Consider the following 25,074-nt stretch of genomic DNA (forward strand, 5'->3'; position numbering starts at 1 on the left):
TATATATATATATATATATATACACAATGCCATTCAAAAGTTCCAACATTGTTAATAAATCAGCATATTAAAATGACTTCTGAAGGATCATGTGACACTGAAGACTAGAGTAATGGCTGATAAAAAATTCAGCTTTGCGTCAGGAATATATAATATTTTAAAGTACACTACAAAACAGAAAATCCTTTTTCTTTTTAATGGCATTAATATTTCACAATATTACAGTTTTTTTGGTAACACTTTAGTATAGGGACCAATTCTTATTATTAACTAGTTGCTTATTAGCATGTCTATTATTAACATATTGGCTGTTTATTAGCATTTATAAAACACATATTGTGCATGACCATATTCTACATCCCTAATCCTACCCAATACCTAAACTTAACAACTACCTTACTAACTATTAACAAGCAGCAAAAAGAGTTTATTGAGGCAAAATTGTAGTTAATGGTTTGTTAATAGCGAGAATTACACCTTAAAATAAAGTGACCATTTTTTCTGTATTTTTGATCAAATAAATATAGCCTTGATGAGCATAAGAAACTTCTTTAAAAAAAAAAAAACATTAAAAATCTTACAGTTCCCAAACTTTTGAACAGCAGTGTTAATATATATATTAACAAAAATATTATAAAAATGACAAAAAATACAATAAAAAGTAATGATATTTTATAATTAAATGCATATATTAAATAACATTAAAAAAAATTATTGTAGATGTAAACCCCATGATATTCTTCTAAATTTTGGAGAATGTGTTTCAAGTCCTTCGAAGGTCTCAAACCAGAACCTTGCTTACTTCACTCCGGCCGACTTGGCTTGCAGTGCAGAGCTCCAGAAGTCTGGAACATTCTCAGGCTCAGTGAAGGCTTGCAGACAGGCAGTGAAGGGGATTCGGGCTCTCACCGGCTCTGGAGGGGGCCGCATGTTCTCCTCAGCTTCCTTCCGCTTACTTTCATATGCTATTAACTCCTCTGTACAAACGACAAAACCATAAGCAATTAAAACACCATTAGGTCAACCAGCACATTAGATCCATTGAAAAGACCTAAAATAAAATAAAATATCACCTGACTAAATTAACTTTAATCAATGTTTAAGAGTCAGATCAGGTGGAAAATTTTGTAGTGCAGGATCAATGTTTAACTCAGTTGTAGAAGGCATTACCTCTGTTGCTGGCAGCCTCCAAGGGTACAGGAAGCTGCATAAGATAGTCCACTCGCTGTGAGTAGCGCACGTTCTGTGTCTGACAGCACTGCACTCGCTCCTCAACTAAGAAGCGGAACACATCGCTGGGGTTCTCTGAGCCTGAACTGTTCCTCTGGAAATGGCAAAACACAATATCACCTACAGAAAGTTCTCTTCTGTTGAAGCCATGGCACAGTGGGTAGCACTGTACATTATAAGAGCTGTTTTGCTCATGGAAAAACAGGTTTGAATCTGACCCGTTCCCATTTGCCTTTTCTCCTTAACTTTCCTATCTACTTTTCTGGAAAAAGCCTGTAAAATGTTTTGTTGCAGCACTAAGAACCTTCAAAGACGGACAGCACTGAATACATTAAAGGGATAGTCCACCCAAAAATGAAAATCATGTCATTATTTATTCACCTTTGTTTCATTCCAAACCTGTATGCATTTTGATCTTCAGTAGAACATTAAAAAAATATATTTTGAAGAATGCCGGTAACTAAACAGTTTTGGTTCCCAATGACTTCCCATTGTATTTTTTTGTTTATATAATGGAAGTCATTGGAAACTGAAACTGTTTGTTTACAAACATCCTTCAATATATATTTAATGTTCCATAGAACAATAAAGGTCATACAGGTTTTGAAGGCCACACGGGTGAGAAAAAAAAGGATTTTAATTTTTGGGTGGACTATCCCTCTTTCATCCAAAATCATGACATAAAACACAATAGCGGTCGCATAATTCATAGTTCTACAAAACAAATGGTAAACAAATCAACTTTCGATTTAAATTTAGGCATCTTTAGGGAGAGCTCAGAATTAGTCCATAATTAAGATCAAAGAGGTCATCCTACGGCAGTTCCGCTATTCTGAGGCCATGCGGAAATATACCAGCCCTCTTCTATCAAGTCTGAGATACCAGAGACCACTGAGCAGAGAACAAACCTGCTGAGGATGTAGAAACGCACCACAAGGTCCCCTCACTGTTCACAGGCCTTATGCTATTTCACACAAGGCACAGCTGAGGGCAGCTACAAATAAACCAGTCAACATTTCTGAGTACTAAACATATCAAGAGACTATAGCTCTGTCTTGGTTTTATGAAGCTGATCCCGCTTGGTTTATGTGCACTGTCAGGAACAAGCAAATGTCAGCAACGATTAGCTCTTGATCAGTTCATCACTTCAAAATCAAACAGCTATATAAATATATCTAGAGTTGAAAAGCTTTACATGAAATCTAAACGGACCCTTTTTATCTCTATTGTGAATGCTTCTATCTATATTGTGAATAGATCTCTTATTGTTATGTCTATTGAGAATGATTTGTTGTATTGTGAACAATTCATCTGTGAATGTTAGTTTAAATATAAAAAATGTCCACTGAGTCTCTAGTAGGCATTCCTATACTCGACCTCTCTATCTAACTATATTAGGTGGCCGATCATTGCTTGCACTCCCATTGGTAGCTTCTACATCACATCACTACTTACTCGTTCAAACATTTGGTGTCACATAATCTTGAAAAAACTAAATCACAGTTTCCACAAAAATATCAAGCAGCTCAACTGTTTTCAACATTGATAATAATAAGAAATGTTTCTTGAGAACCAAATCAGCATATTAGAATGATTTCTGAAGGATCATGTGACACTGAAGACTGCTGAAAATTCAGCTTTCCATCACAAAAATGAATTACATTTTAAAATATAAATATAAAATAAATATAAAAAGAGACAATATATAAAGAGACTTATTTTAAAAACTTTTGAATATTATTTACATAAAGTTGAATTCTGCTCAACTTCGTCACCTCACCAATGATCATTGTTGCTTATGTCACAGGAAACTGGCAATTCTAATACAAAAAGCTAATTACTATCAGTGTGAATGCTCCTTAATAACCCGCTAACCCTCTGAATTGATTTTCCTTTTCAGCTGATGTCACCAAGCACTTATATTTTCCAAACCCTCCCTCCAGCCACCTGTCATGTAGAAGCCATTTTTCACAATCCAGTCAATTCAAAAGTATGCCACATTGTAGAAGAAAAGTAGTAATAAAATGGGCTGTGAATTCTATTTCTTGTTGACATAGTGTATCTCAATGTAAATGTCTAACAGTGCGGCTCCTACTGTTATTTGTTTTTAAGTCACGGAAAAGTGTCAGGGAAGGCAACAGCTTTCATTCTGGACATGAACCAAGTGGGGAGGGTAACAGGAAGCATTATCTGCCCTGTGTAACCGATAGGGGTATCTAATTTTAATTCAGTTGAGAAAGTCACTTGAAGTGTGTGTCTGCCAGCAGAGGGGTAGAGAGTGCAGTCGAATGTGTCTCCTGAAACCAGAGCCTGCTGACAAGACTCAAAGTCTACAAACACGAAATTCCAGCCAAACCCTAGAAACCCTCGATTCTCTGAAATAATTTTTTAAGAAAAGAAGATTGCAAATGGGATAGTTTACCTAAAAATAAAAACTCTGTCAGAATTTACTCACCCTGTATCAATCCAAACCTCAATGTGCAAAAGGAGTCATAAGAATTTGTCTAATGCCAAGCTGATCTTTTTCCGTAAAATGAAAGTAATTTATAACCAGCTTTCAGCTAAAGAAAAAAAAGTCATATAGGTTTGAAGTGACATGAGGGTGATAATTTAGGATTTTCGTTTTTGTGGGAACAATTTCTTTCAGACATCAAAGGAAATATTGTGTTTTCCAAAAAAGAAGCACATGATAGAGAAACACATTCATACCTCTACCAGGTTAATTAAGTGCAGCAAGAATTCGTGAGCATCTTGTTGCCGGTTCGAGGAGAACTCTGGGTGTCCTTTACTGACCAGCGCTTTGAACATCTTAGGTGAAATCCCTCTTTGCTGCTGCTACAGAAGAAAACAACATGATTCATCTAGGCTCAGGGTCACCAAATGCACTTTAAAATGCCATCAGAAAACCTATTAAGAAAGTTGGATTGCAGTTGACGTTCTTAAACACTCTTAAGAGGCCACAAACCTGAACTTTAGGAAAATGGCAAGCAGCATTTTTTGTTCCATAAAAAATGCATAAAATTAAGCCCATGCATTCTTTCTTTGAACAAGAAATGATTTATATTATTTTGGAAGCATATTAACAATTCTGTAGAAATTCAGTGGACCTCCAAATGACTATATTTTAGTCATTTATAATAATTCACACACAAAAAACAATGTTAAAAACAATGATAACTTTTAGAATACAATAGATCAGTTAATATCTGATATTGTGGCTCCTCTCAAACAAACAATCAGACAAGACAAACAAGCACACCAAAGGTACGTTCATGTCTGCGATCCCATTGGCAGTAACCACATTGTGTTCCTGCTCATTTGCATAAAATTAAACTCTACTCAACTTTGTTGTATGATTTTTTTTTGTAACCTCAATTTGCCAATGAATGACCTCCAGTTATTGCAAAAAACTGTCAATATGAATGTACCTTAAGGTTGTCTCAAATAAGTCTCAAAAAAGTAACTAGGCACCATGGGTATTGGTCTGACAAGCATCTTGTAAGTGTAAACAGCGTTATGTGGACCTAATCGAGCCAAATATCAACAAGACAGACCAAGTCAAATACCTTGTATTCTTCTTTCATCACCTGTTCAATAAGTTCTGATTTCATTGGAGGTTTTGAGTACTGGCCTGACAGAAGTCCACGACCGAGTTTCGCCCTTAAAATGTAGGAAAACAAACATTCCAATTTAGATACCATGTCGAATTGATACAGAGTGCTGCCATATTAAACTTTCAATTAATTATCAATCAATGTACCTGTCAAACTCATGCAACCGGTATAATACTGCATTGCAAATATATTATACAAGAATTAGATGTAACTTGAATTTCAGAAATCAAAAAGAAGATAAATGTAACATGATATTAACATTCCATGACAAAAACACCTACATCTGTGTGTTGAAATCCTGCGTTGGATCAAGGGGTGAGTAGTCAAATATTCTCTGTAGGTTCCCAACATACCTGCAGCATAAATATTGGAAAGAAAAGCAATAATCTTTTACTATTGCACCTGCATATTTACTTCAGTAAGTAAAGACCCTGGCTAGATGCTTTAAATCTGGCACTGAAATAAAATCATTAAAGGAGTAGTTCACTTTCAGAATGAAAATTATGTCACCATTTACTCACCCCCCACTTGTTCCAAACCTGTATGAGTTTCTTTCTTCTGTTGAACACAAAAGAAGATATTTGGAAAAATGTTGATGAGCACCATTGACTTCCATAATAGGAAACAAAATACTATGGAAGTCAATGGTGCTCATCAACTGTTCAGATCCGAACATTTTTCAAAATATTTTCTTTTGTGTTCAACAGAAGAAAGAAACTCATACAGGTTTGGAACAAGTGGGGGGTGAGTAAATGGTGACCGAATTTTCATTCTGAAAGTGAACTACTCCTTTAACATACACACAAAAAAAAAGCAATCAAACTGCTAGAAGGCACAGATTAAAGGAATAGCTCTCCCAAAATTGAAAATGTAAATTTGAAAATGTACTCACTCTCAGGCCATCCAAGATGTTGAATAGTTTGTTTCTGTATTGGAACAGGTTTGGAGAAATTTAGCATTACATAATTTGCTCACCAATTTATCCTCTGCAGTGAATGGGTGCCATCGGAGTGAGAGTCCAACTAGCTGATAAAAACATGACTCCAGTCATTCAAGTTACATCTTGTGAAGTGAAAAGCTGCATGTTTGTAAAAAATAAATCTAACATTAAGACGTTTTATCTTTAAACCATCACTTTTGGCCAAAATATGAGTCCATAATCCATAATAGCTATTGCTTCAAATAAAGTCCATCCCCTGTTGTCCTCTCACATCAAAATCCACTGACATATTTGTTTAGAACTGTTTTGGACTGCTTTTGCCTGTAAATGGTGCTTTATCTGTGCATATTTCTCACCTAATTTAGACAACATGACTCACTGGAAAAAGTAATATTATTGAAAGCAATTTTATCATATCTAATATTATGGAGGACTCATATTTTAGCTGAAAGCAATGGTTTGAAGTTAAAATTCATGTTTATTACAAACATGCAGCCTTTCACTTCACAAGATGTTAATTGATGGACTATAGTCGTGTGGATTACTTGTGGATTATTGCAATGTTTTTATCAGCCATTTGGACTCATTCTGATGGCACCCATTCACTGCAGAGGATCCAGTGGTGAGCAAATAATGTAATGCTACATTTCTCCAAATCTGTTGCGATGAAGAAACAAACTCATCTTGGATGGCCAGAAATGTCACTTCTACAAGTGTGATAGCATTCAAACCCAGCTTTTTACTTTGGGTACAGACTGAGTAAAGACAATGGTAGGAGAATGTGAACAAGTATGTAGAATGTATTGGACCATTAATGGCTACAAGGTACTTACGCTCTCTGGAACTCTGGAATACTGAAAAGCACATGCATAGTGGTGCTCAGGTAGCAGCTGTTGCCCAGGTTTTTGATGCCTGTATATCCTGAGCCATAGACAGGCTTTAGCTTTAGACCCGCCTCCTGAATAACTTCCCAATCGCTCACACGAGGCTGGACGAGGTTGTCTGTATGATGGCCATTCTCTGTCTGTGAAGGATGGACATAGACATTTGAGGAGATTGGAAGGAGGCAGTGTTGCTTGTTTTTGCTTAAGTACTTAACTAGTTGTTAAAGGGGTCATATGATGTGATTTACATTTTTCCTTTCTCTTTGGAGTGTTACAAGCTCTTGGTGCATAAAGAAGATCTTGCTGTGGATCGCCGGATCGGATTTTACCGTGGACGAAGTGGAGTCCAGCCCGGGGTCGTCACATGTGGTTGCTGCAAGCCCGCCGGCCGCACCGTTCTCAAGCCCGCCAGTCGTTCCTCACTGTAGCCCGCCGGCCTCCGCTCACTCTAGCCCGCCATGTGTGTGACGATGTGTTTCGTTGTGAAAGCGAAACTACTTTGTATGGCCTTCCAAAAGAGGACACGTCTAGAAATCAGTGGTTAAGTTGTATTTACAACACTGTTCCAGAACAGTTCAAATCACAGCACACCTCGCTTTTCAGACCGATGAGCTTTGTAAAAATCGACGCGTTTCAGAAAGGCGGGGCATAGAGGAGAAACAATAATGTACAGTATGTGGAAAATAATGTGTTTTTTTAACCTTAAACCGCATAAACACATTTCATTACAGCAAATGCACAAAATAATGTTCTTTTTAGCAACATCATATGACCCCTTTAAATTCACAGGGATTTTCAAACTTTTTGATGGCCAGACCCCCAAATACTGTAGGAAGCTAGACCCATTTATACCGTAAAAAATAAATAAATCAGAAAAAAGTCACAATTCTCGCCATTAACAAACCATTAACTATGACTTTTACCTCAAATAAACTCCTCATTTGCTGCTCATTAATAGTTAGTAGTTAGGTAGTTGTTAAGTTTAGGTATTGGGTAGGATTAGGGATGTAGAATATGGTCATGCACAATATGTGTTTTATAAGTACTAATAAACAGCCAATATGTAATAATAGGCATGCTAATAAGCAACTATTTAATAATAAGAATTGGTCCCTATACTAAAGTGTTACCAAAAAAAATTATAAAAATATCATCTGTAACACAGATATTTAGTAAGAAATGTACTATTATTATTAATATTATTGTTGTTATTATTATTATTATTATTATTATATTGTATAATCTGCATAGTCAAGTATTAAGAAGATATACTTTTATTTTAAAAATTTGGAAAATTTTGTAATAGGTGGAGAACTTTTTAAATAAATTGTGGGGAAAACATACATACCCTTTGCATTTGCAGCATATCTATTCCAAAGTGTAACAAATGTTCTGATATGTGAGGATCAAGCACTGCTTCTTCTTCATCAAAAGAATAAACATCTGCAAAAGAAACAGGAACTGAAACATCCATAAAAACTTCTATAATCTGTTTTTTGTCTAAATTATGCTTGAGCTTGAAATTTTCTGTGTGTGTTATACATGCGTGCCAACATATTCCCTGAAAGTCTGTGACGCATGAAAACCTGTCATTGAGAGACACTTACCTGCTCCATCTGGGGTGATTGTGTCGAGTTTAACTGCCAGGGGGAAGTTGGTTTCTTTGTAGTGCTCAAGGGCATGTCCGTTCCCTCCGCTCCCATCAAAGAACCACTTCCCACAGAGGACAGAGCCATCCGTCAGGTTTAGCCACAGGTTCTCTCTCATTTCACACTTGGCGCACTTCCAGCCGCTAATAGTACATAAACCATATTGAAGACACAAACAGGCAGGAGAGGAACTCCTCATATTTCAGTTCAGGTAATGCAGGTGTCTTCGAAGTGATGCGGCTATGTTACTCTATAATCCACTCACTATATGCTGTAATCTTATCATGTAGACCAAGACCGAGACCATTTCCAGCATATCAGTATATCAGCTAGACCAATCAGTTGGCCCATATTTGGCCATTTTGAGATTATCTGCCACATGGCTAAAGAAAAGTGTTTAACACCTTCAGTGTTGTTATTGCCAATTAAAACGAATTGTTTTCAGTAATTAAAAATGAAGCAGTAATATAATAAAATATAAACGTTGGATACAAAACTTACAAAAATGTAAATAAAAATGAGAAATAAATAAGATTAAGTTAAATCTTAACTTAGATTAAGTTGAAGATTAAGTTGAAGCACTAAATTACTAAAACTATATTAAAAAAATTAAATAAAGGCTAAAATGGGGGGGGGTAATAAAAAAACTAAAATGTAAATTAAAAGGAAAACAGAAAATATTAAAGTTTATTCAAAATACAATAATAGTATATCAATAATTACAAAAACAACACTGATTCCTATTGTGTCTGCTCTGAAATCTAGCAACAACCTTAGCAAAGGAAAATGCAAATCTTCTCTTTTTAAGTTTGCAAGATAAAGATCATTTTAGAGTAAATATGGTAAAAAGTGTTGCATCTATTTTTGCTGTCTAAACTGTTAAAGCTCCCTTTATAAGTTCAATAGCAAAGACATAAAGATTACACAATACCAATCCCAAAGGGATTCCAGTTTATCTGCTCGGATCTAATTTGATAGCCATTTAATTTCAATTAGAATCCTTTAGGATTGGTTCCAAATTCTGAAAAAAAATCCATGCTCCTCAAAGAAGTTTTTAGGAATATGGTAAAGGGATCTCAAAGTGGTCTGGAAATATGACAAGCTTGGCTTCATCTTCATACTCATAACCATCTCCGTTAAAATCACGGTTAAGCTCTAAATCTTCAGGAAAGGAAGCAGAGAGAGATATTTTTCATTGAGAGCTGATGGGATGACTGCACTCAAAACAAGTGCTTAAAATGTCCCAAAAAAATGAATGAATAAAAACATGATGAAATTGCACAAAATGTACACAATCGAAAATAGATTTCTATTCATATTTATCTTTTAGTATGTTTTGATGAAACATTTTCTTGAGCTCCCTTGATTGAACCACAAAAAGTGTATATTTTAGGGGCAGCGAGTCGCATTTTGCCTTTTTCAGGTTTTTAACAACCTTTTAAAAATGGCTTTTTTTACACTTAAATCATCCTGCAATGCAAATTCAAAATGAGGTCATAAAAACTGCAAGTTTGCTCATTATAGAAGAATAATACATCAATTTAATTAGTTTGAGTATGCCACATTTAAAGTTTTTTTCTGCACGACAACATGGCTACGAAAACTGACTAAAGAAAACATGATCGCATATGTTTGAGCTCCAAGCAGACATATTATCCTTAATAAAACAGTCTGAGTTGTCTAAATGACATATTTGGGAAAGCATTGTGGGTTTACAAAATGACTGGCATCCTTTCTGACGTATCGCCCTCAACCAGAGAAGGAGGCGTTTATAATGATTGGATGCCTGAGAATAAGCGGCCTCCGGTCCCCCAGCTGCTACGTCACACCTCCAATGGCAGAAGTGTGTCAGCTTGGGGGGTTGATAGGGCACAGCAGCTGACAGGCATAGTCGGCCACTGTAAACCAACCCTCCATAGCAGAAGATTAGGCCTGGGCAAGCATGTGGCACTTTAGATTTAGAACGGTTACTAACTGCATATACAAATAAATTAGCTAAATTTAGCCCCAGCCAGTAATGACTGAGACTGCTAAACATAAAAATACATGGCTTATTAAAAAGGGTTTGAGGTAGAAGTTTAAGTCTCTGCTTTTTTTTTTTTTTTTACTTTAAAACAGACTTACCTAAAAATATTTTTCCGTTCCTTCTTCTTGGTATGGCACCCCCTGCAGCACCTGTGGCTTTCTGTAATTAACATCAGGAAAAAACATGGGTCATAAAACTGTAAAGTGCTTTGTACTGAAATATTTTTATATGGACCACAAAACCATACAAAAGTTTTTTTTGTTTTTTTTTGTATTTATACATCATCTGAAAGCTGAATAAATAAGCTTTCCATTGATGTATGGTTTGAAAATCTGGAATCTGAGGGTGCAAATAAAATCGAAATATTGAGAAAATCGCCTTTAAAGTTGCCTATATAAAGTTCTTATCACTGCATATTACTAATCAAAAATTAAGTTTTGATATATTTACGGTAGGCAATTTACAAAATATCTTCATGGAACATGATATTTACTTAATATCCTAATGATTTTTGGCATAAAAGAAAAATCGATAATTTTGACCTGTACAATGTATTGTTGGCTAGTGCTACAAATAGACCCGTGCTACTTATGACTGGTTTTGTGGTCCAGCGTCACATATGGTATTACTACGTGATGTGGATATTTTCCATATTTATAAGCAGTGCTGACAGTATCTGTTCCTTGTTTGTATGTTTGTTGTGGTTTTCGTTCCGGTGTTTTGAAAATTTAATAAAAGAAAATCATAAAAGGAAACAACATGGGCAATAATGCCATGTGTGTCTATACAGAACAACAAATATTACTGAATCATGTTGCAAATCTGGATAAAATCCAATTGATGTGCATATGAAAGCTTGACAGTTGGGAATGTTTGTTCTGTACAAAGCACATAATGGTAAAATCAATTGATTGTAGAGTAACGACTGAATGGGTAATGCTGACAGGCTTCTCATGTAATCCCAAGTATAAACAGCAAACACAAAAGCTACAGGAACAGGGCCGGCTGTTTCTGGACATATCCAGACATGAAAATAGCAGCATTTAACCAGCATATACACATTCACTTGGAAAGAACAAGAAACCATTTCATAATTAGGTTCCTGTTCTAAATAACCAACAAATCAGTCATCATTAGGCCAGTATATAAGAGCATACTGGGATTCAGTAGAACTGCTATAAGGAAAGACTGCCATGGTAACATTAAAAAACGAGACATTACTTTAAAATCTGAAGATTTAAAATCTATTATATTAAATTTAGTACATATAGTGAAAAACAATGTAAAATGGTGTTTTAAATAATGCGGCACAGTTCAGTTTTCTTCTCTGTGTACCATGCTGTTTTTTTGTTAATCTACCATGCTGTCTAGTTATATACTGTCTAGTTATCACAGAAAATAATCCTGACATGTCGCTCAGTTTGTGAAAAAGCTCAGAAAACACATTTACTGTAGTTATTGTAAATATCCAGATGTTCTTTTACTGTGCTTTTTCTTGCTGACATTTCCCAAGAGGGTTATGCTGGGCTCATCATTTATAAGCCAAAATGTCAAAAGCACCCTCTGAACTGCCTGTTTCCTTCTAAATTTGTGCTGAAGAACTGTCACATCACATGATTAGAACCATAACATTCAAATATGCTTTCAAAAACAACAGTTCTGAACATGGACATACATTTTCTAAATCCAACAGACCTCCTGCTATGCAGTCTTCATGAATTGTGTACATTTAGGTATGTGAGTATAGCATAGCTCTAAAACTTGAAGAAGAGGCAGGCAAAACCCATCTGCAAGAAACTCAACTCACAATGAAGAGTGAAAAATATCTCTCTCAGGACCTCTTAAGTAATCATCTCAATACTCTTAGCTGCGTTCTAAATCCAACAGTCATCAATGTCTGCTTGATTGAATTTTTCCACATTTTTGGAAGTTATAATAAAATAAAGTAAGACTAAAAGAGGACAAATCAAAAGGATGTGACCTCAACAAGCTACATATACTCTGACTGCAACAACTCGTTTATAAAATCGATAATGATAATAATTGACAAACTAATCTGATTAGTGATTAATTGTGTCTGCGCACTATGATAAGATGAGCAGTAATGAGCTGCTTTAATGAGCAGTAACAGTAAAGGGACTATTGTAATGGAATATAAATGTAATATTTTCAGATGAGTGAATGTGTGTTCCTCCTACCTCATACCAGGTTTAGTCTTTGCTTTTGTTTTTCTTTATCATTTTTAATGTACTGATTTGAACTTCTACTTTCAAATAGTAAGCAATCGGTTAAATTGTTTCATTGCACATAGATACACTCACTATATATGTTTTCAGTGCCTTCAAATTTCACATTGTTTGGAGGATAATGTTGATGTGAAATGTGAAAGAACACTTTTGTAAATAATGGATTAAAATTAATTCAGATATTTTTTTAATAATTAATATTTTTCAGACTGTCAGACTAATCAATAATCAAAATAATAATTAGCTGCTACATACATAGTCTCAGTAGCCTAATAAGCACATCCACACATTGAATCTGCTGACAAAAGTCCAAAGAAAGCTCCACAGATTTCTGCAGAATCGGAACATCTGTCATTCACGATCCACACATCCTCCACCCCTTGCATGTTTAAAAAGCATTATTGCTAATTTGAAAATGCTTTGAAATACATGTTTAGTATTGTTGGCCTTATTTAGCACAACTTTTCATATTTAAATCTATTCCACAGATTTCCTCTCAAAATCAGCACAGTGCAATCTGCAAATTCGAACTTGACCTAATAAAATACTGGCCTCATCTGTTCTGGAAAAGTTTACTCATTATTCACTGGCACCTTATGTTTATGGTAATGCTTTTGTTATGTTACTGGATGCACTAAATCTGTTTGTACACAAAACATTAAGTCAAAAGTGTCAATTGCAAATTAAGTCAATTGCGGTAAGCAGACAACACAATGAAAGTTCTTCATCAAGACATTCACTGACAGGAATCCATCTTCAACATGTGCTGCACTACATTACACCAATGATCATTAAATATTACTTTGTCTCTTTTGCTTTCTTTGTGTTGTTGGATACAGCTCTCAGTAAGTTTCCATAATGCATTTAATATGCACAGGTTCCTTTAGAGTGAATGAAACATATATTTACTTTTTCTGTGAAGTTTACAAAGAATCCGACAATTAAAAAAAGCTTGAAAAAAGTTTTGTCACTCTTCTTACCTCTTTCACGTGTCTTTTTAAGTGCATGTACACACTCTGTCCAGTTTTACGGTAATGTCTCTCCACATGTTCTCTTCCGAAACCCAGGAATGAGTTCATACACACATACAGACCTCCTTCCGATTCCTAAAAAATGATGAAACCTGATTTAAGCTAAGACAAATGTAGGCAAGTAATTTTATACTTCATGTTAAATATCAATAATTAAAACCAATTGTACATAATGTACAATTTCATATGTCTAATAAGTTACATTTAGAAAACAAATGTGAACAATACTATTAGAGATTAGATGTCATAAACATTTGAAGTCATAAACATACAAACTGTATACATGAAAAGAGAAAACACTTTAATAGCTGAACACAATCAAAAACAACTGAATCATTTTTGCAGTCTAGGGCTTTACTGAATTTGAATGCAGAGTATCTGCTCTCTATGATTAGAAATAGGCCTAAAATTATTAGACATAAAAGTTATAAATAAACATAAAATTGCATAATGCTCAGAATTGTGCCTTTTACTTTTATAATTTAAATTACTACAGTAATGGTGCCCTTTTTTGTTGCTGCACATGTTAATGAAATGTTTTCAGGCATATATTGCAATAACATGGCATCATGATACTTTTGGTCATTAAGATTATTCACATAATTTATAATGCTTGTAAGTTGTTTTCAATGGCGTTTGTTCCTTTAAATTGAAAAATTCATACAAAACAATAAGATTAATTATTTTAAACTCTTTAAGCAGTAAAGAATAAACAAATGAGAAGTTTAATCTGAATCAAAACACTGAGTTACAGGACTGGTGTGTGTTGGTTAGGGTGTTGAGGGCCCACCAGATTGAAAAACCTGTCACTAGCTCCTGGTGACACACGAGCTTGAACAGATAGTGTGTAAAAATAACCTGTCTTTTAGTCTGACATGACAAACTCCAAACAGCTGAGTCACCTTTAAAACTTTTGCAATATTTCACATTATTCACCCTGACGCCAAGTGGTGGCGTTTTCAGATCTACGCTCAGTGAGTTTGATGTGTTTATAATGGCAGTGGCAGTACAGTCTGCATGTAGTGTACTTCATACTGAATAACTTAACGTTATCTTTTTTTAAATCTTTTAACAAGCATTTTTTTATGGAATATTATATGTATTACGTTGTCCTTTATTATTACTTCGTTTTAAATTCCATTTATTGTTAAGTATTTTATGTATAGGCCTACTAATTGTATCCTCTTTTATTATCATTATAAAATGAGCTTCATCTTTAATCTGTTATATTAATTTAGGTATTTTTACGTTTTCATGTAAAGTACTTGGTGCTTACTGTAATGTTTTTTTTTTTATGAAAGGTGCTATAGACTTAAAAGTTTGTTTATTTATTATTGGTTATTATATTATTAGTATTATTATTGCTGTTGTTATAAATTTTACATTGTGTGTCAAAGTTAACTGCTAATTAAACTCTCTTTGCCGTGTACCATATAACCCACACTAAATAACTTTACTCTTTTAATAATAATTCAGTAATAATTCTGGTCTAACTTTTTATTTTTTAATTATAATATTAGTCAAAACAAAATGTATTGAAATTGATGTTTTACAATGATATATTAGACTGAAGACAATAGACTGATATACAGTAGTCGGGAGTTGTTTGCTTGGAGAAAGAATTTATGAACTGAAATTTTATTTTATTCACATAATTCTGAAATCATCTTTTAATTGACCATATCTTCTGATGTAGCACTTCAGCACTTTACCTTTATGGTTACTGGAAATTTCTGATTCTAGTGTGACTGCAAAAACAAATTTTTTATAATGTTTAGGTTTCGATTCCAATTGTTTCTTTGGTATTTGTTAACTTGAAAGCCTGACTGGCTTTCCTATTTCTGTGGAACACAAAATAAGAAATTATGAATAATTTGTTTGATCTTTTTCAAGAAAATATAAAGAATGGGGACAGGAGCTTTCAAGTTTCTATAAACAAAAGCAGCAGTCAGTATGTGCTGTATTCCAAATCTTCTGAAGCCATACAATATATTTTTGCAATGAACAGTCTGAAATCAATAAATGATGACATTTTAATTTCTGGGTAAATTCTTTAAGCAATACTCAAAAGAATACACAAGAGCAGTAATCTATTTATAATCATTAGTTTATTGGTGCCAGAGGCAAAAAAGGGAAAAAGAAACATTATTTATAACAATACATTATACATTGTATAATGGCTGAATATTTTGGACAGGTATGCATGAGCACTCCTAGTTATCAGGGGATGACTTGGGGCTGTGGTCGATGAGATTCTTATCAAGTGTCTGAATCTGGAACCAGGGTCCATCTCCTTTTTCTCTCATGTGTCGGCGGACTTCAAGTTGTAGTTGTCTACAAGAAAAATAGAGGATAATAAATTAAGAGATAATCAATTAGGCTACATAAAAACAAGACACATATCTGTGAGCAGTGCCTTTGTTGTTGTGGTACTGACATTAAATTGCATCGCAAGGTTTGAGAATTCCTTCATTATTTTTACCCTACACAAGTTTTTGCTCTTTTCTTCTAATCTTTTAGTCCATGATTTATTAATGATATTGTGATATTTCTTTACTTGAAGGCACCTCACACTTGAAATGAACCTACATATGGTGGGGAATGCTTTAGTGAGCAGAATTTTGAAAGGTCTTAATACAGACTGTTAAACTAGATAATCTAAACCTTCTAGAGTCTAGACCTTCAAACTTTGATTCTACTTTAACCAAAATGGCTTAAATGTTATTATAGCATTAAATTGATAACCCATGAAAACCAGTTGAGTCTTTCTCCTTTCATTAATTAGTAATTCTTGTAATAAAATTCCAACTGTTTTGTCCTACTCAGTCATATGCATTTCATACCGTGGAGCAAGAAATTATTATGTACAGCAGTTAAAAAAAAAAAACATTGTGGTTCTCATCCCTTTTGACTCAAAGACTAACAAAAATTTCAGTTAAGACAATACTTTTACTTTTACAACATTTTATTAACAGAAACTGCAATGTGCTTAAGGAGAGGTGGTGAATGCTGGGCATAATCATAATGACACTCGCTCATAAGAGCCAGGTATTGATTTGCACTTGAGAGATCTGCCTAAACTGATTCCTGTCAGCAATAAAAGCTAAAAAAATTAAGGACACATACGAGTTCCACCTATTCTTATATTATAAATTAAAATATTTGGTAATAACTGTAAGTAAGTTCCCATTAGTTAAAGGGACAGTTCCAAAATGAAATTTCTATCTTTGTTCCAAACCTGTATGAATTTCTTCTGAAAACAAAAGAAGAATTTGGGTAACCAATCCGTTTCCATATTTTTGTTATAATATGGAAGTCAATGGGCACCAACAAGACTTTGGTTACCAATATTCTTTTAACATGTTCAGCAGCAGAAAGAAATTCACACAGGTTTAGAACAATTTGAGGCTGAGCAAAAGATGACAGAATTTTCATTTTTGGGTGAACTATCCCTTTAACATTTCTTAATGCATTCATTAAAGTTCACTAACAATGCCCAATACATTTGTTACAGTATGTATTAATCTTTAGTTAGGTACTGTAAACACAACCGTTCATAGTTAGTTCATGTTAGCTCAGGTCCATTAGATAGCATTAACAGATACAACTTTTGATTTTAATTATAAAATTAACTAAGATTAATAAAGGCTTTAAAAGTATTTTAATTATTATTACATGTTAGCTAATGTAGTTAAAGAATAGTTCAGTAACATAACTCCAGTCCATCAATTAACATCTTGTGAAGTGAAAAGCTGCGTGTTTGTAATAAACAAATCCATCATTAAGGTGTTTTAACTTTAAACAGTTCCTTCTGGCCAAAATATCTGTCCATAATCCATAATGATGCTTCCTCCAGTGAAAAAGTCCTTCCCCTGTTGCATAGGCGCCGATTTATGTTTCGGAGCAATTTATGTCCCCCCCACATTTTCACCGCTGTATCCATGCCTAAATAATAACTGGGATAAGTTATCATACACATACGCAACAAATTTAATATTTTCAAATATTTCATTCTCGTTACTAATTAATTATACTGGGTTTTAGTTTTTTTCTAGAGTATACTCCGTTGGATGGTGCGTTTGATGAATTCACTACACAAAATTTTTCTTGCGAAGTGAAACGCACGGACTGTAAATACATTATTTAGTAACCAAATAACACACACATTATTGCTATGAGGGCTGTGCATTTTCACTAGAGAAAGAAATATTATGGAAAGAGGATTCGTTTTTAGCAGGAAGCAGCAGTTTGAAGTAAAAAACATCTTAATTTAAACATTTCACTTCACAATACTTTTATTGATTAAATTAAGTCATGTTAATTACTTGTAGATTATTGTGATGTTTTTAGCAACTGTTTGGACTCTCATTCTGACGGCACCCATTCACTGCAGAAGATCCACTGGTGAGCAAGTGATGCAATGCTAAATGTTTCCAAATCTGTTCTGATGAAGAAACAAACTCATCTACATCTTGGACTGCCTGAGGGTGAGTACATTTCCAGCAAATTTTTGGATGAACTATTCATTTAACTAATGTTAACAAAATGATACCTTAATGTAAAGTGTTGCCAAATATTTAGGAAAATATAAATCTAATTCTTAAATGTAAATACATATATGTAAAATATGTCATGTTCTCATTGATCCTAATTAGCTGAATCATATAAAGACAGCTTACCTCATTTCAGCCTTCTCGGCCTCCATTTGGATAAGTGCCATCATTTTCTCATAGTCCTTCACTGGGCTGTCATAAAAGGTACAAGCAATCCAACGGGTGATGGGATGCTAAGATATAATGAAGACAACCAATGAAAGGAAAGACCAGAAGCATTTATAACAGCAGCGACACAATAAAAAGAAATACAATTACAATAGGCACTTTTTACTGGCATATAGGGTGTATTTGATTAAATTTTAGAATACCTTGTAGTACTCCCAGTGCTCTGGTTCGTAACCTTCAGGTATCTCCGCTAACTCAGATTCTCCTGTTTAATGAATTGCAGATGTAACTGACATTATTCAAGTTATTATGGCAGGTACAGAAGCTACAGGAAGAAAAACTGCCAGTTACATGAGAAATGTACCTATGAAAATATTAACAAACGTCACAAGAGCTGCCACAGGGATGCCAGTGAGAAGAATGTAATATTTCTGGTGTAACAAAACAAGAGAGGAGAGAAAGATTGGGAAATTATTTCAAATTATTATTGGAATAAGAATGAGCATTATAAATAATATGCAACTAAAGAAAAGTACTTATAACAAGCTTTACCAGCAGGTGAAGAAATCTTCTGTCATAGAAGTCAGTGGGCTTGATGATAAACATCCTTTTCCCATGGCTCCCATGACGGACAACAACTGTAAAAGAACAAGGTTAAAATAGGTTAAAAAAAAAATAGCAAAAAGAAGGTCAGCAAGTCAACACACATTGCCACAGCATCACTATCTGCAAAACACCCTTTTTATTCAACAGGAAGTCAAATATAATACAAAACTAACCTGAAGCAAGAGTAACACACAGCTACAGCTGCAAATCCAACTGATAAGTCTCAAGTGGAAGTAAAACTATTACATACACAATGAGGGCCAACTTGGTAAAAACATGTTTGACAAACTTGGTTTGCACATCAACACTTTCAAGCAACGTGCAAGAAACTCAAGAAATATTTTGAATCAGAGACTGCTAACTATATGACTATGTAAAAACAGTATACGTACATACATAGCTTAACAGCTGTATGTGATAGCTATAGGAAAGTTACAGTTACAAAGGGGATTGCTGTAGAGGCCAGTTTACACTTGACATGCCAAGCTAGCAAAGCAAGGTCACTGCTAAACATAATCCTTCTCAACGGTCATGTCGTTGTGTTTAGTAACAATAAATATTCTTTACCTTGTTCTGAACGTGCAACAGTCCTGGAGAGCAGATTTGAAGACTGACACGTTCGTTTCAGCGGGTTCAATCGGGCTGTAAAAGCAGCCGCCGTCCGCAGAATGCTCATGCCCACCATGACTGTTGAGGGATTGCGTGCGTGAACAAGCCAAGGCCTTCACTGATTGGCTCATCTAACGCAGAGTGAAGCCGTGTTCTCCATTCATACTTAGGGCAAAATAAAGGTTCGTAGATGGCCCTCAAAATAATAAAATAAAATAACAAAATGTATTTGCATATATAAAATATTTTCATAAACAGCTGTTGACTTTGGAAATTAAATTAGAAATATCGTAAATAAGTGGATATCTTTTTTTTCGACAGCTTGAACAGAAAGCTTAAGAAGAGCAGAATAGAATAGAATAGAATAGAATAGAATAGAATATTGGAAAGTAGACCATTTGAATTGAGAAAATATGTTGAAATGAGAACAGATACATTTTTGAATGTCTGTAGTATTTTATTCACATTGAGTAATTTACACTTCAGTTTTCTGAATTACTCTTATTATTATTCCTTATACTTAAAAGAATAATAGTATTGCTTACAATATTAACTGGCTGAAATTCTGGGTCTATGAAGGCATTTGGAAAGTAGCACAAATAAATAATGAATCGTAAAATTGTTTCAATACAGAAAAAATACATTTAATAACAATCAACACTCGACAAAAAGTGCTCAAAGATACATGCAAATATTATTTAATGCGCCTCAATTGTATGCTATTTTAAATAGCTTTTGTAGGATAACGTTTTATTGCTTATTTATATTGGTGCTGTGGTGCTGAACGTGGGGGAAAAAATGTTGGAACTTTTAACGTGGAGAAATGTGTTGTTGTTGTTAATATATACTACTGTCCGACAGGTGGCGCTGCACGCTTCCGTTCATCGTTTCGTTTGACATTGTCAAGATGGCCGCGGCCGTGACGAGCCGCCTGACTGGCGCTGTCTGCAGACAATTTCAGCGTGTTGTTACAGTCTCTTCATACACACAGCCTCAATGTGCGACTCAAGCGTTCTCCAAATTTCATTCGTGTCAACGAAGGTATTTTTTTCTTGCTTATTATATGTCGGGCTTAAATGTCAGTGCATCATGATAGTGTCTTAACCAGAATGAACGAAGCATGATTTAATATATCACCAATTAATATAAACTTTTTTTCATATCTGTCGGAATTTAGACAAACGTATGACTCGTGGTGGTTCAGAAGCTCCATGAATAACCGAGCACTCCACACATCCTGTGTCAGGAAAGGACTGGAAGATTTTTTTGACCTGCCAGAGAACTGGGGTGAACAAACCGTTAAATCAGGTGCCAGCAATATTACATACCATTTCAGCTGAAAATTGTTTTGTTCTGTTACTATAAGCTGTAGTCTTTGTCTCAAAACAAGTGAGCTCCCTATCTAGACAGCATTATATTAAGTGCCCAAATATTCTGTCAAGATAAGAAGCCTACTAGGTTTTGAGGTACAGTCATATTAATCTACCATCTCATTACTTTATAATATATTGTTAATAATGTTTTTTTTTGTAATCTCAAAGGTGCTCCATGGACTGGCAAACAGCTTAGAGTGAAAAGTAATGAAGACTTACACAAACTTTGGTAATTGAGTAGTTTTTACAGTTTGAAGACTTTCAAACTTAAAACTCAATAAATATTAAAATACTATTTGTATTTTGCAGGTATGTTCTTCTGAAGGAAAATAACATGTTACTCACTTTAGAACAGGAGGCAAAACGACAGCGTCTTCCGATGCCCAGTCCAGAGCGCCTCAAAAAGGTATCAAATTTGTTGAAATGTAATTTAATTTAGTTTCCTTTGATAAAATGGTATAACCTTGAAAAAAATTACTATGGTGTTACTATGGTACAATGACGATGCACAACTTTGGTATACTGCTTGGGTCAGTAAGATTTATGCTTTAGCAAAAGATGCATTGAATTGATTATAAGTGACAGTGAACATTTTTACATTTATAAAAAAAATCTACCAATAACAACATGCTGCTCTTTTGAGCTTTCTCTTTATAAAATAATCCTGAAGAAAAAAAAAACATATCATGGCTTCCATAAATAAACTAGCACAACTGTTTTCAGCACTGATAATGATAAGAAATGTTTCTTACAGTAAATACCAAGTCAGCATATTAGAATGATTTCTGAAAGATCATATGCCACTGAAGACTGGAGTAACACCTGCTGTAGATTCAGCTTTGCCATCACAGGAATAAATGATATTTTAAAGTATTATAGAAAACAGTTGTATTATAGAAAACAAATCTATTTGATCAAATGTTTTTCATAACCACTGTTCTGAAGGGACATATTTGCACAGCCTGCCAAGTTTTATCTGCTGTATTCTTGGTCTCATGATTCTCTTTAAGGAAATGACAGCCAAGAGCAGCTATAGGTCCTAAAGTTTAAACACAGGGTGAATCTGTGCCTGTTCTCGTCAGTTTGTCAAGTGCACATGGATGAACCAATATTCCATTCTGAATTCGTCTAATAGGTTGAAAGGTCAATGAAGCGTCTTGACACAGTTGTGACAGAACGTGAGGATTCTCTGCGCTTACTGCAGACAGGACAAGAGAGAGGTAGACCGGGCGAATGGCGCAGAAATGTTTTTGGCAAAACCTTCTGGTAAGCAAATCAAATGAGTAAATATTTTGCAGATTGTTCTCCTATGCACATCTATTTTGTGTAATGTAACTTATTGCAAGCATGCTTGTTCATCAGGTACCGCTTCAAGGAACATCCAATCCCCTGGTACCTGAATTCCAGATACAAAAGGCGGCGATTCTTTGAACCTTCACATGTGGCCCCTTACACAAGGCAAGTCTCAGATTTGACAAGTCAACCACAAAAAGTTTTCACATCAGAGTAACAACAAATGTAACTGAAAAATGTATTTTATGGAATTATATTTTAAAGATTTGACGTTGTCTCACAAAGGTTTTGTATTCTTTGTAAGCGAATGCAAAGTTTCAGGTGGAATTCTCATGTGAACATTTAAGCTTTGAAATGTTTTTTTTTTTCCATGGGTCTCCATATTGACACTAACGAATGTTGTTACATTATGTAAATGACATTTTCTGGATACACAGTAATGTTTGCTGTTCTGTATTTTAGGTTGAGCCTTGAAAAATACCTGAGGAGTAAGATACGGAAAGAAAAAAGAGAAAAGAGAAACCAAAAAATGCTTGCCGCAGTGTTTCCAAAAAAGACTGCACTTGCATGAAACCACTTACAAGACTTTTTCGCATTTAATATTGTCTTTTCATCATGTAATTTTTTTTTTTTTTTCATTTCTCTACAAGTTTTGGAGATTCAAAATATGTTGTACAGTCAAATAATAAATTCAAACCTGTAACTGAGACTGCTGTTTTGTATATATGACTGTTGTTTTGTATATATTTACCTAGTTTCATTTTTACATCCTGTGTAAATTATTAGGATTGCAAATCATTCTCTTTTGAATAACTTTAATAACTGTCTGAATAGACAAGTTGAAATGTATTAATTATTAGAACAAAACTTTAAATACAAATGTGCACAATCACTACACTGACAATTTTATCTCTTTATGTAATATGAGAGAAATTTAGACCAGTTTAACAAAACAAAAAAAATTCCCCCAAAAAAAATTTATTCCCAAAACAGCCGATCAATTGTTAAAAGCATAAACATTTGGTTTCCTGTGGTGAGTTTTCTAGGAAGTGGCAAAGTGGTGTAAATTAAAAAACACTTTCAACTGTTTAAAGCACTGATGCAATTGAGGGATATAATTCCCATGTTCCAAAAGACATAACCTTGTCATTATTTAAAATTATTCAGGTGGTCAGAAACATTTATGTTGTCAAACTGGATATATGAAAATATTGTGTTGAAGAGTAGAAAAGAGTGCAACCATGTCAAACTGTTTAAAATATGGTTTGTTTGCACTAAAAATAACAGTAAGTGTCCTTGTTAGTTCCTGAGTTCACTAAGAAGGCTTTTTCTACTAGGTGGTGGTGTTATTTTTTATTTTTTTCCTCTCCCTCTGAAGGCAGCCAGGTGTTAATGGAACTGGTTAAGGGCACTTCCTGTCAACACACTGTTTCCCACCTTCCTCATACTCCTGCTTTGAAATCCACATTTGCTGGAAAGTTCCCTAAAAGTAACACAACAAAGTCGTAATTAATATATTGTGGTGTTGTTAGACTTAAATCAAGAGGTGAACGTATTGACAGTGATATTAAAATAACGAAATATTGATACTGTGCTAATACTATAGGCTACATTTAATATCATAAACAATTGTGCAGTTAAAATCTGATCCCGTGAGAGCCCTAGTGAACACTACTCACCAGAGATGCGAGGATAGAGCCCCCAATCCAGGCGCTAAATCTGCGCTCCACAGTTGTGTTGTTGGCTATCAATTTCAAACGCATACTCTGCACAAAGGACACAAAACAATCTATGTTAACATAAAAAAAAGCAACAAATCGATATAAAGCAAACCAAAATGTGCCACTTACTGGTGGCGTCTTCTGCGAGAGTTCTCTGTTAAGTCTGTCTGTAAAGCCTTGGATGAGAGTGTTTCCTCCTGTAACTACCACACTGCCATACAGACCCTGTTTAAAAAAACATGGGAAGCATAATGTCACCTGTATTGGCAGCAAAGACATAGGACATGTACATGTAGATGTACAGCAGAGTTTTAAAATCTTACTGGTCGAATGTCTATGTCACACATGCCAACGCTGGTGGTCACAACATGGCCGACTCCCAGCATGGTGTTCCCTGACAGACCCTGAGAAAATGTTAAGATGCCGTGAGAAAAAAAATACTAACATTTCAGAAAGAAACTTGGACAATGTAAGAAGGATATTTCTTGCCTTAGCGTTTGAAGGGTCTAAAAGGCCTTCTGGGATCTTAAGTCTTTCAGCTCCGAAATCACAGTTGTACCCATTAGGCAGCTCATAATGGACAGTGGGCATCTGGGCAGCTACTCTGTATAAGACAAATTGTGACATGTGGCGTTTTTCTTTTTCCATTAAGATCATAAGCATTGCACATACCTAAAAGTTCAACTGATAAAGTTAATTATGATATGTAAACTTAAAATGTTATATGTGACCCTGGACCACAAAACCAGTCATAAGGGTAAATTTTGTGAAATTGAGATTTATGCATCTGAAAGCTGAATAAATAAGTTTTCCATTGACGTATGGATTGTTAAGATAGGACAATAGTTGGCCGAGATACAACTATTTGAAAATCTGGAATCTGAGGGTGCAAAAAAAATCAAAATATTGAGAAAATCGCCTTTAACGTTGTCCAAATTAAGTTCTTAGCCATGCATATTACTAATCAAAAATTTAGTTTTAATATATTTACAGTAGGAACTTTACTAAATATCTTCATGGAACATGATCTTTACTTAATATCCTAATGATTTATGGCATAACAGAAAAATCATTTATTTTGACACATACAATGTATTTTTGGCTACTGCTACAAATATACCCCAGCGACTT

The 25,074-nt window shown here is 34.6% G+C and overlaps 5 protein-coding genes across 5 annotated transcripts in view; 1 reads left to right on the forward strand and 4 right to left on the reverse strand.

Annotated features, from left to right (window-relative positions):
• LOC107709177 (ubiquitin carboxyl-terminal hydrolase 13-like) overlaps positions 1-8,528 on the reverse strand; it is a 17,169-nt gene extending 8,641 nt beyond the window's left edge. Inside the window, exons 1-8 of the mRNA XM_016513589.1 lie at positions 8,276-8,528; positions 8,017-8,111; positions 6,618-6,808; positions 5,126-5,197; positions 4,797-4,890; positions 3,940-4,065; positions 1,171-1,324; positions 803-977 (exon numbers count right to left, since the gene is read on the reverse strand). Of these exons, the coding sequence (XP_016369075.1) occupies positions 803-977; positions 1,171-1,324; positions 3,940-4,065; positions 4,797-4,890; positions 5,126-5,197; positions 6,618-6,808; positions 8,017-8,111; positions 8,276-8,516 (1,148 nt within the window). The 5' untranslated portion in view covers positions 8,517-8,528. The remainder of the gene's footprint in view (positions 1-802; positions 978-1,170; positions 1,325-3,939; positions 4,066-4,796; positions 4,891-5,125; positions 5,198-6,617; positions 6,809-8,016; positions 8,112-8,275) is intronic.
• Positions 8,529-9,371: 843 nt separating this feature from the next.
• On the reverse strand, positions 9,372-13,689 carry LOC107709178 (ubiquitin carboxyl-terminal hydrolase 13-like). Its single transcript, XM_016513590.1, has 3 exons — positions 13,570-13,689; positions 10,442-10,502; positions 9,372-9,478 (listed from the first exon to the last, which is right to left on the reverse strand). The coding sequence occupies exons 1-3, from the start codon at positions 13,666-13,668 to the stop codon at positions 9,372-9,374; spliced, it is 267 nt and encodes an 88-aa protein (XP_016369076.1). The 5' UTR covers positions 13,669-13,689.
• Positions 13,690-15,709: 2,020 nt separating this feature from the next.
• Positions 15,710-19,680, reverse strand: LOC107709185 (NADH dehydrogenase [ubiquinone] 1 beta subcomplex subunit 5, mitochondrial-like). The gene is made up of 6 exons (XM_016513595.1): positions 19,515-19,680; positions 18,894-18,979; positions 18,706-18,772; positions 18,545-18,606; positions 18,300-18,406; positions 15,710-15,954 (listed from the first exon to the last, which is right to left on the reverse strand). Exons 1-6 carry the CDS (start codon positions 19,630-19,632, stop codon positions 15,834-15,836), a joined length of 561 nt encoding a protein of 186 aa, XP_016369081.1. The 5' UTR covers positions 19,633-19,680; the 3' UTR covers positions 15,710-15,833.
• Positions 19,681-20,429: 749 nt separating this feature from the next.
• Positions 20,430-22,951, forward strand: LOC107709209 (39S ribosomal protein L47, mitochondrial-like). Its single transcript, XM_016513648.1, has 7 exons — positions 20,430-20,597; positions 20,734-20,864; positions 21,098-21,158; positions 21,239-21,335; positions 22,065-22,195; positions 22,292-22,387; positions 22,685-22,951. Exons 1-7 carry the CDS (start codon positions 20,464-20,466, stop codon positions 22,791-22,793), a joined length of 759 nt encoding a protein of 252 aa, XP_016369134.1. The 5' UTR covers positions 20,430-20,463; the 3' UTR covers positions 22,794-22,951.
• A 225-nt stretch (positions 22,952-23,176) lies between these two features.
• The window catches only part of LOC107709208 (actin-like protein 6A), a 15,935-nt gene continuing 14,037 nt past the window's right edge, over positions 23,177-25,074 (reverse strand). The window contains exons 10-14 of the mRNA XM_016513646.1: positions 24,433-24,547; positions 24,267-24,347; positions 24,073-24,168; positions 23,902-23,988; positions 23,177-23,705 (exon numbers count right to left, since the gene is read on the reverse strand). Of these exons, the coding sequence (XP_016369132.1) occupies positions 23,625-23,705; positions 23,902-23,988; positions 24,073-24,168; positions 24,267-24,347; positions 24,433-24,547 (460 nt within the window). The 3' untranslated portion in view covers positions 23,177-23,624. The remainder of the gene's footprint in view (positions 23,706-23,901; positions 23,989-24,072; positions 24,169-24,266; positions 24,348-24,432; positions 24,548-25,074) is intronic.

The sequence above is a fragment of the Sinocyclocheilus rhinocerous genome, unplaced genomic scaffold (assembly GCF_001515625.1).
Source record: "Sinocyclocheilus rhinocerous isolate Xijiao unplaced genomic scaffold, SAMN03320098_v1.1 scaffold55, whole genome shotgun sequence".
NCBI lineage: Eukaryota > Metazoa > Chordata > Actinopteri > Cypriniformes > Cyprinidae > Sinocyclocheilus > Sinocyclocheilus rhinocerous.

What these genes read in the sequence shown, in the direction of transcription:
- LOC107709185 (XM_016513595.1), bottom strand. Translation starts at nt 19,632, where the DNA reads ATGGTGGGCATGAGCATTCTGCGGACGGCGGCTGCTTTTACAGCCCGA. An exon ending in GTTTGTTAATATTTTCATAG is followed by an intron (nt 18,607 to 18,705) that starts GTACATTTCTCA and finishes TTCATTAAACAG; the next exon opens with GAGAATCTGAGTTAGCGGAG. An exon ending in GCCGAGAAGGCTGAAATGAG is followed by an intron (nt 15,955 to 18,299) that starts GTAAGCTGTCTT and finishes TTTTTCTTGTAG; the next exon opens with ACAACTACAACTTGAAGTCC.
- LOC107709178 (XM_016513590.1), bottom strand. Translation starts at nt 13,668, where the DNA reads ATGAACTCATTCCTGGGTTTCGGAAGAGAACATGTGGAGAGACATTAC. An exon ending in TAAAAAGACACGTGAAAGAG is followed by an intron (nt 10,503 to 13,569) that starts GTAAGAAGAGTG and finishes TGTTAATTACAG; the next exon opens with AAAGCCACAGGTGCTGCAGG. An exon ending in GAACGGAAAAATATTTTTAG is followed by an intron (nt 9,479 to 10,441) that starts GTAAGTCTGTTT and finishes CCTTTCCTGAAG; the next exon opens with ATTTAGAGCTTAACCGTGAT.
- LOC107709209 (XM_016513648.1), top strand. Translation starts at nt 20,464, where the DNA reads ATGGCCGCGGCCGTGACGAGCCGCCTGACTGGCGCTGTCTGCAGACAA. An exon ending in GAAGACTTACACAAACTTTG is followed by an intron (nt 21,159 to 21,238) that starts GTAATTGAGTAG and finishes TGTATTTTGCAG; the next exon opens with GTATGTTCTTCTGAAGGAAA. An exon ending in GTTTTTGGCAAAACCTTCTG is followed by an intron (nt 22,196 to 22,291) that starts GTAAGCAAATCA and finishes CTTGTTCATCAG; the next exon opens with GTACCGCTTCAAGGAACATC.